This window comes from Gekko japonicus, unplaced genomic scaffold (genome assembly GCF_001447785.1).
Source record: "Gekko japonicus isolate JY-2015 unplaced genomic scaffold, Gekko_japonicus_V1.1 scaffold574, whole genome shotgun sequence".
NCBI lineage: Eukaryota > Metazoa > Chordata > Lepidosauria > Squamata > Gekkonidae > Gekko > Gekko japonicus.
Genome location: NW_015159725.1, coordinates 160629 through 170892, shown reverse-complemented (window position 1 = coordinate 170892; position 10264 = coordinate 160629). Strand labels below are relative to the sequence as shown.

General features: G+C 41.1%; 1 protein-coding gene across 2 annotated transcripts in view; it reads left to right on the top strand.

Annotated features, from left to right (window-relative positions):
* The window catches only part of CRIM1 (cysteine rich transmembrane BMP regulator 1 (chordin-like)), a 204026-nt gene extending 197736 nt beyond the window's left edge, over nucleotides 1-6290 (top strand). For both annotated transcript variants that reach the window (XM_015423500.1, XM_015423434.1), the window contains one exon: nucleotides 5092-6290. In XM_015423500.1, the coding sequence (XP_015278986.1) occupies nucleotides 5092-5268 (177 nt within the window). In that variant the 3' untranslated portion in view covers nucleotides 5269-6290. The remainder of the gene's footprint in view (nucleotides 1-5091) is intronic.
* The last annotated feature ends 3974 nt before the right edge of the window (nucleotides 6291-10264 follow it).

The following is a 10264-nucleotide window of genomic DNA, read 5'->3' as shown; positions in this document are numbered from 1 at the left end:
CACCTTCCAACAGGAAATGGCAATTCAGATGCAGATCAGATCCATATACTGCGTGACATCAGGTCCTTCAGCAATGGTGGAGTTACTTCTCCTTAGTTGTTGTTTCTGCTAACAATGGCTAAAATGTGCTTCTCTTTCCCATAAGGCTCTTGAGCTGAATGTGTGCAAACCTCATTAACATAAAATGCAGGCAAGTGTCCTCTATGTGAAATCTCTCACAGTAGGTAATGCAATCAGCTTTCTCTATGCCTATGGGTATACATGTGTGTGCACAGTTCATATAGTGTGTGTGTGTCAGCAGATATAAATTCATAACAGCAAAATCAGTCTCTTTCTCAACATCCTGTATCCTGACTCTGTCTTCTACCATATTTGCTACCCCTCCCAATTTAGTATCATTTGCAAATTTAATAAGCATTCCCTCTGTTCCTTCCTCCAAATCCTTTATAAAGATGTTGACAAAACAGGTCCCAGGACAGATCCCTGAGGCACTCCACTTGTCACTCCTCTCCAAAAGGATGAGGAACCATTAGCAAGCACTCTTTGGGTGCAATCTGTCAGCCAGTTACAGATCTACCTAACAGTAATAGGATCCAAACCCCACCACATTTTACCAACTTTTTAACAAGAATATTATGTGGAACCTTATCAGAAGCCTTACTGAAATCAAGATAAACTATGTCTACAGCATTCCCATGATCCAGCAAGGTAGTAACTTTCTCACAAAAAGAGATAAGGTTAGTCTGACATGACTTGTTCTTGAGAAACCCATGCTGGCTCTTAGTAATTACAGCGGTCCTTTCTAAATGCTCAAGGACATCTTATAGGGTGTTTGTGGAAACGTATGACATGGCAGTGAAGGGTGCTAAGAATTTCGATGCAATGGTCATTGTGTTTGTGAGCTCACATCCAGCCCAATTATTTAGAACTATTCAATCTACTTCACTGCCGTACAGCAGACAAAATAGTAGGGAACTGGACACTGGCTGTGAGGTTTTTGGGAGGTATTTTGCGGATAAAGTCTTGATGTTCCGCCACAATCTTCCCTACTACTATTGATACAATAGTGGAATTGGAAGCTCCTTGGCCATCTTCTCGTCCTGTTTTGGACCACTTCAGCTGCCTCTCACAGGAGAAGGTCAACAAGGTCCTTGCAGCTGTGAAGCCCACCACTTGCCTCTTCGATCTGTGCCTGTCTTGACTGCTTACGGCCTGTGGAGGCATGATGCGGGGGGCCCTGTGTGACATTATTAACATCCCTGATGTCAGGGGTTATCCCAAAGAAGCTGAAGGAGGCAGTGGTGCATCTGCTCTTGAAGAAGCCATCTTTAGACCCGATGGTCTTGGCCAACTGCTGCCCAGTATTTAACCTTCTGTTCCTGGGTAAGGTCGTTGAGAGGGCGGCAGCCAAGCAACTGCAGGTTTTCTTGGATGAAGCTCTGTCCTGGATCCCTTCCAGTCTGGCTTCTGACCTGGCCATGGGACTGAGATGGTGCTGGACACCCTTACAGATGACCTCTGGAGGCAACTGGATCGAGACGGGTCAGCGCAGCTGTTGTTCCTTGATCTGACGGCAACATTTGACACAGCCGACCATGACCTTTTGACACATTGCCTCACCGATGTGGGGATTAGGGAGTCTGCCTTGAAATGGCTTTCCTCCTTTCTTCATGGTTGGGGACAGAAGGTGGTGCTGGGGAAGAATATTTCTCCTCTCCCTGATGCTTTTTAACATCTATATGTGCCTCTTTGTCCAGCTAATCCGGGGGTTTGGGCTAGGGTGTCATCAATATGCAGATGACACCCAGCTCTATCTGTTAATGGATGGCCGGCCAGACTCGACCCCAGATGTTTTGGGCAGGGCCTGGGGGGCTATGGCTGGTTGGTTACAGCAGAGCCGGCTGAAGTTGAATCCAATTAAGACAGAGGTCTTGTACCTGAATAGCAGGTGATTGGGTGTGGAAATATGGCTCCCAGCTCTGGGCAGGGCATTATTGATGCCAGCGCCCAGAACGAAGAGCCTTGGGGTGATACTGGATGCCTCATTATCTATGGAGGCCCAGGTTACCACAGTTGCAAAATTAGCTTTTTTCCACCTGCGGTAGGTGCGGCAGCTGGTTCCATACCTTTCTACCTGCAACTTGGCTACAGTGATCCACATACTGATCACTTCCAGATTGGACTATTATAACTTGCTCTACTTGGGCCTGCCCTTGTATCTGGCTCGGAAACTGTAGCTAGTGCAGAATGCAACAGCGCGTGTGCTGACAGTGACGTCTCCGTGGGTGCACATTCAGCCTGTGCTCCGTGAATGGCACTGGATGCCGATAGTATTCCATTTCAAGATGCTGGTATTAACCTTAAAGCTTCAAGCAGTCAGGAACCAACATACCTACGGAACCGCCTCTCCCCATATGTGCCCTGTCTAGCCTCAACCAGGGCCAGGGCTTTTTCAGCCCTGCCCCAACCTGGTGGAATGAGCTCCCACCAGAAATTAGGGCCCTATGAGACCTTTTATAGTTCCATAGGGATGGAGCTATTCCACCAGGCTTTTGGGTGAGGCAGTGGACATCAAATATCATCTGGCCCCTCCTATTACCATCCAGTTACTGTCTGTGTCATTTATTACAATGTCTTCGATTTTTGAGGATTCTGAATAACAACCCACCTGTGTTTACCCGAAGTTAGGGTATCTGCCATCTGGAATCCCTTATGAAATTTAACCCTTTCTGATTTTAATTGAATTATATTGGGACACCATGGAAATAGTTTGAAATAGTTTAAATACCATAGTTGTAGGAGTTAAGTTTTTTACAGTTTTTATTGTCTGATTTTATCATTCTATAACCAGTGTTGTGACCTGCCCTGAGCCCGTTCGCAGTAAGGGTGGGATAGAAATTGAACCAAATAAATAAATAAATTGTTGTTCAGTCACACAGTCACGTCTGACTCTTCGCGACCCCATGGACCACATCACACCAGGCCCTCCTGTCTTCCACCGTCCTCTGGAGTTTGCTTAATTTCATGTTCGTTGCATCTATGACACTGTCTAACCATCTCATCCTTTGCCGTCGCCGTCTTCTTTGACCTTCAATCTTTCCCAGCATCAGGGTCTTCTCCAGTGAGTGCTCCCTTCTCATTTGATGGCCAAAGTATTTGAGCTTCAGCTTCAGTATCTGGCCTTCCAGAGAACAGTCAGGGTTGATTTCTTTTAGGATTGACTGATTTGATTTCCTTGCAGTCCAGGGGACTCTCAAGAGTCTTCTCCAGCACCATAATTCGAAAGCATCTATTCTTTGGCGCTTGGCCTTCCTTATGGTCTAACTCTCGCAGCCATACATGACTACTGGGAATACCATTGCTTTGACCATGCAGACTTTTGTTGGCAAGGTGATGTCTCTACTTTTTATTATGCTGTCTAAGTTTACCATAGCTTTCCTCCCATAGAGCAGGCATCTTTTAATTTCATAGCTGCAGTCACTGTCTGCAGTGATCTTGGATCCCAGGAACGTGAATTTTGTCACTGCTGTCACTGCTTTCACAAACACGACATTGTGGAGCATAGATTAATTCAGTCCATACAGTCATCTCAATTGATCCTCTTCCTTCTCTATTGATTCTTCTTTCATAAACAGCTTTAATGAAACAGGCTCTGTCCAGTTAGTATCGCTTTCCTCCAGGACTTTCACTCACTTGTGGGTTCATCCACATTCTGGTTAGAGAGACCAGCCGTTCACTTTGCATGTAGATTTTATAGTACAAGAGTAATCCACCCTTTGTTATCGCTTTTTGATCTGCTTGCCACCATCCAATATAAGCTAGACACGGTCTCAGTTTCGTCTGTAATCCAAAATTCACTACTTCTTATAAACACTGTCCCTTTAAAAGTATTGCCACGTTTAGAGCCGTTCCATTCAAATATCCCACTTTAGCCGGCAGATGGCACCCGATTCTATGCTGTAGGAAGAGTCTATGGTTAGGTCACCTGACCTAGCCCTCCATTTTTCTTCTTCCTGAGAGAAGCTTGCGTCCCACCTCCCTCAATGCCTCCGATCGCCATCTTGGAGGGTTGTTTACATTTACCGATTAAAGCTGCCAAAGTCTCAAAGGTCTGTAAATGCTTTTATTGGAAAATTTATCTGATCTAGTCCTTCTACTGTAATCCATTGCCACTGTTAGCTCAGTCCCCCATCGTCCCGCTTCGTTCAATTGCGTCCCCTCCCCCTTCCCGCTTTAATTTGTGGGGGCTTCGCAACAGGGCTCCGATGTCTCACTTTAACTTAAACTCACTCATCCATCTTCAAAAACGATCCAACAGGTCTCCCTGGGATCTCACTAGGCAGAGTAAAATCACCAAACCTTCATACGCTTGTCCCGGTGGTCGCTTCGAATCCAATACTGGGAATCAGGGCAGGACCTTCGGGGCAGAGAGTAGCCCCCCTTTGCTGGCTGTCGGCCGAAGGTAGGGCTCTCCAAAGCCCCCTGGCTAGGAGCCCATTGCCTATGGACTCCATGGGGGAGCGCGCACAATCGCGCTCCCTCCTAATCCCCAATTCGTGGCACACGTCTCTCAGAGGAACAGGCCATCGTTGAAGCGCCGAAAACCGAAAGTCGGTTTCTCCAATTTTCTTGAAGAGATCTCTAGTCCTTCGCATTCTATTGTTTTCCTCTATTACTTTACATTGTTCATTCAAAAAGGCTTCCTTATCTCTCCTTATTGTTCTCTGGAAATTAGTTGGGTATAAATGCTGCATGTCTATCTTGTTCACCACATAGGACATGAGTCATGTTAGCTGGAAAACAAATTGGACAAGAGTAGCCAAAATTATTTCCTGAAAAGGATCACCCCAGATTGAATGTTTGCCTCTTTCATATTTGTACCAAGCAAGACAGCTCTAGCACCTGCATGCCACTAAATAAAAGGACACAACACAGGTGATGCTTACACAAAAGTGCAGAGCTGGATTGTTTCCATAGTGTTCATGCATAATAACGTGCATCACTCTCCATTTCTTGGATAGGACAGTTTTATGTATTATATAAAAATGTATATATAAAGCTGAGTTACTGTGTTCCTTTCTTCTCACACAGCCTTCCTGCCTAAACAATCAACTGGTATATGTGGACTGCAAGAAAGGAACTATGGTTCAGGTAGACAGTTCTCAGAGGATGCTAAGAATTGCTGACCCAGATTCAAGATACAGTGGATTCTACAGCATGCAAAAACAGAACAACTTACAGGCAGATAATTTCTATCAAACAGTGTGAGAAGCTGCATCCTTACCAAGAAGTTAAGAAGAAACAAAGACTGAGTCTGCTATTAAAATTAGAATTGTGCACTTGCTTAGTGGATTGTATTGGATTTGTGACTTCATGTACAACTCTAAGACCTTACTGGGATGGGCTCTGACTCCTGCAATGTGCCAGAACAAGCATTCCCTCTTCTTGCGATAACTGACCAAGTGTTTTCTTAGAACCAAAGTTATAAAACATTAAGATGTTTTGCTTGCAACATAGTATTAGAGGTTGTTTGGAAAGAGGAAATTGAAATTGTGCTTGAGTGGTTATAACAGGAAGTCTCAAAGAGAAGAAGCTGGTCAGCTTAGCTTGGAGTCAAAGCAAATAAGAATATAGCTTTTTCCTGTCACTTCAAAATTGCATTTATTGCAATGAAGTTATAAGCATAACCCTACCTGAACTCAAATAACAAAGTATAGGGTTTTTTAGGCTGTGCTACAAAAATATACTCCTAGGAGAGTACCTGTCATGTCACAGGTGTGGGGTAGCTGCAACTATTGTTTTTCTACCTGATCATAAACTGCAATAGCTAATGACATAGCGAGGAAAACATTATAGCAGAAATACAAAGGGTGAGTTTATTGAATATGTGTACAGTTATACCTTGTGCTGCTTTTTGTTTTTCCTTGCGATGCTGATTGTCCAGATTTTGGCAGTTAGCAAATGGCTAAGGCCTGTATAATTCCTGATATGAGCACTGGATCTTTCGACAACAGTATTGAAGAGGGAGAGAAAGGAAGAAAAAGTTAAAAACACCATCTGATTCCAGAACTTGTGATGTGTGTGTGTTTTCTTTTTTTTTTCATTGTGTATCAATTTCAGGTGGTCCAAATATTTTCATTTGAGGGAAAGAAAAAAAATGATGTTGGATGAAGATCTTGCTCAATTAGTTTTTTTAATCATTGTAAGGGTTTCTTTTTGTTATTTACTGATTATGCAGACTAGAAACAACTTCCATGCTAGGAAGCTGCTTAATTTTAATTGTATATTACTCAAGCACCTTTTGGGAAGCTCAGAAAGAAAGAAGATCATGCTTCTTTAAAACTTCAGCTTTATAGAAATATTTATGTAAATATAGTTAAGCTAAAACATAGCATTTGTATGTCTGTGTGTGTATATATGTGTATATATATGTACATATGCATGTGTATATGTATATATACGTGTGTGTGTATATATATACATATACACATATATACACACTATATGTATATATATGTATATATACAGTATATATATGGTATTTATATATACAGTATATATCAGTATAATTTTGTATTTTTCCCTGTTGAATGTATTTTTACCTGAGATTTTACCCAGAGCAGAAATGAACAGGCATTCCATATTATTGCTTAATCATTTGTGAAATTAGGAAAGCCGAGAGCATCTCATTCTACCTACAGTTTTAATTGATTTGAAAGTGTGAATATGTGTGTGTGCGTGCACTCATGCCCTTGTGTTTGCATATATGTGTACAGTAAGTGCACAGTTTTAGCAGTAAGCATTTCTCTTGCTACTTGCTATATTTCAGGGTGTTTTGTTTTCTTTTTCTTTTTCTGCATGGCCTTAAAAAGGTCGTAATTCAATGCATTGGCTAGATACACTGATAACATACAGGCAGCACTAATCAGTTCCACAGAATAGCACCATTCACACTTTGTTATATTTGAACATAGTTGTTTGAAACAACTACTGGAATACAGTCCACAACTAGCTGGAAGCTTGTTTCAGTTTGAGTCATAACTTTAAGTTGTATCATACAACATTTCACTTCTCAAAATAGGTCTTGGCACTTTTATACTAACTGCCCACTTGTGCGTTGCCTCTTTCTTTTACAATTGCTTGTCCTAAGACACAGATACCCAGTATGCTTAATGTGAAAAGAAAATGTATTTTTTGTAAAGGAACTCTCAAGTATTGTTGTAAATACTTGGTCAGAGGTTACTGAACTTTAAAAATGAAAAACCTAATTTATTATATGACCTAATTTATTAATCTGAAGATTAACAAATGTTTTGTTTTAGAATATCAAAAAGTGTTCTAGCTGTTTGCATCAAAGAGAAAAATAGGTGTATCATAAAGGCTCAACATTTTTCTGTTATGAATTCAGTTTCCAAAAAAGAAAAAATATAGTCCCCCAACCATTTTATATTCAGTATGTCAATGCTGAAATAAATGTTACTATCCAATTACTATCCAGATTCTGTCAAGACAAATCATCCATTCCTTTCATAAGAATAAGCAGTCTTTCTCCAGAAATTGTAAATGCTTGCTTTTGTTTTACAATCAAGGCCTTATTCTGAAAAATATTAGCAAGACATGGTGTAAAATGTTTTTATTATTTTATTATTATTATTTTGAAGATATTATTTATCCTATGTGCTGTATCCATTACACTCTTTTACTTTGGTTCCTGTTGTGCTCTTGTAAGAGAAATGCAGATATAATTTTCTGAAAAATAAAATAGATGCATATGTGGCACTTGGAGTGCACTGCAATTTGGCAGATTGCTTGTTTACTTTTCAAAATGTAAGATGGTTTCTTGTAATTTGGCTCTTGGCAGCACAATAAAAATTACCATGATGAACTTTCTATAGTCTACAAATTGATTTTTTCTGTAAAATGTTGAGATGTTTATTGCTTTATGGGGGTCAGGAGAAGTAAGGTGTATATTACTTTAGTCCCATTCTTATCCTAATGTACTGAAAAATTGCTAACACAACTATGAACATGACTTTGGTAAGGCATGGCAATACAGCACTATAACATTATCTTCAGATGTTCTGGCTTAAGGGCATTCATTAGTTAAGTGTCTTAGCTGAGTACTTGTCACATGACTTTATTCAAAGTCATTTGTAGCATATTGGAGAACTGAACCACTAATGCTCCATCAACTATTTCAATATTCATATTCTTAACATAAACCTTAGGACTCATAGATGCAACTTGTAACTCTATTGGTATGCCACTAACATTAACGTATACCCCAAATGTTTATGATCAGTTACCACAGCAATTCTTAAGAGATGTTAAGAGCACTTCTGGGACAAAGAAGCATTCTGAAAACAGTAATAACAGGAAGATAATTGCAGTGGTTAAAAGAAAATAGTTTTATGTGACAACTGCGCTTGATAGCCACTGTTGTCACTGTACACACTGTCGGCTCCTGATTGTAATTATTGCAACATTTGGAAGCAAAGGCAACTTCAGCTTCTGACAGTTCTGTGCCTAGTTACAATTAATGCTTAAATTTTTAGCAGAAGTACTGGCAAGGTCCAAACACCACATCTATTCACATGGAATTAGGGTGAACATAAAGAGTTATAGAAAACAACAGATTCATGTTCTGTGGTTGGTCGAGGGAGGTTTTAGTACAAGAACTTCTGATTGGGGAAATTTGATTGGTGGCAACTGAGACAAGGGCTTTCTCAGCTGTTTACTGTATGGAGATCTGTTATAATGGACTGTAAATGGTTAATGAGGGGGTGTCAAACATAAGGCCCGGGGGCCAGATCCAGCCCGTCCAAGGCTCTTATGTGGCCCATGAGCAACTGATGCCAGGGTGGGAGTACTGGGGGGAGTGGGCGAAGCCACTCCATTGTGGCTTCAGCATGGCAGAACAACCTAGTCTGCACAGTCAAGCATCATGGGAACATCTGACCATTGCTGCACTGCTGGCTCTGCAGTCTGCCTGTGTGGGTTTTCCTCTGCACCCCCCTCCCAGCCCAATGGGGCCGTGCAGTGAGGATACACCAACTCGGAGCTTACCAGCTGCTGTCCTTTATATACAGTTTCTATCTCTGGTACCTGGCAATATGTTTTAAGGCAGTGGTTCTCAACCTGGGGGTATATGGCCCCCCAGGGGCCCCAGGATATTCCAAGGGGGCCACAAGTAAAAATTGCATAAATGGGGGGGGGCCATATGGCAGCAGTTAGTGATGAATTGAACGATGATGAAATAATTGTGTATGTGAATCATTTGAAGGAGCTTTATAATGATATGGAAGTTTGTTTCCGTGATCTGCTGGACATGGATATTCCAGCCTGGGATGTTGATCCATTTGCTGTGAATGCTGCTGACGTTGATGTTTCTTTGCGAGAAGCACTCATAGAGCTACAGAATGACATGGCAGCCAAATTAACTTTCAATCAAGAAAAACACAATTTTTGGATAAAGAGTACAATATCTAAAAAGTTTCCACAGCTTTGGGATAAAGCATTTCCAACTTTGTACTTGGTAGAATCAGGTTTCAGTTGTGTGAATTTATTTACTCAGCCTAACACGGAATTGCCTTAACATAATGGACAGAGGTGATGTTCGTTTATCCCTCACAGCAATAGAACCGGATATAAAAATGCTTGCTTCTTGCTCATCAAGCACAAGGGTCACATTGATCGAGAAATACGTAATTGTATTTTGTAAAATTATAAATAAAACATGTTCTATTTATAAACAAATGCTAGCCTGCAAGCAAGAGACCAGAACAAAGATTGGTACTGCTTTATATGTAATCTTTTTCTTGAATGTAATACTGGAGTTTTGACAAAACTCCTTGTAGTGCTGCAGTTTTCTCTTGGGCTGATTTATTGCCCTGTGATGTGATCACATTGGTCTTGGGCTGATACCTTGGAAAGGAGTGACAAGCAAAAGTGGTTTTGAAGCGGTGACCACGTGCTGACTCTGCATGTAAACACAGGTTTCATTTTGGAATACAATTTGTACCTTCAGAGGACTGAAAACCTAACACATGACTTTCTTCATTGCACTTCTACACATCTTTTGCAACTCTGGATTTTTGCATCGCTGTAATCTTGTGCAACGGTGGTAGAGACTTTGTTCTCCCTTGTATGTGAACATTGTTGTTTATTAGCCCTGTTGTATTCCCTTTGTGTGGGGCATTTTTTTGTAAATTTCGGTTTCCCAATAAGAACTGCATGTGTGCATGTGGTGTGGCTGTTTATGCTT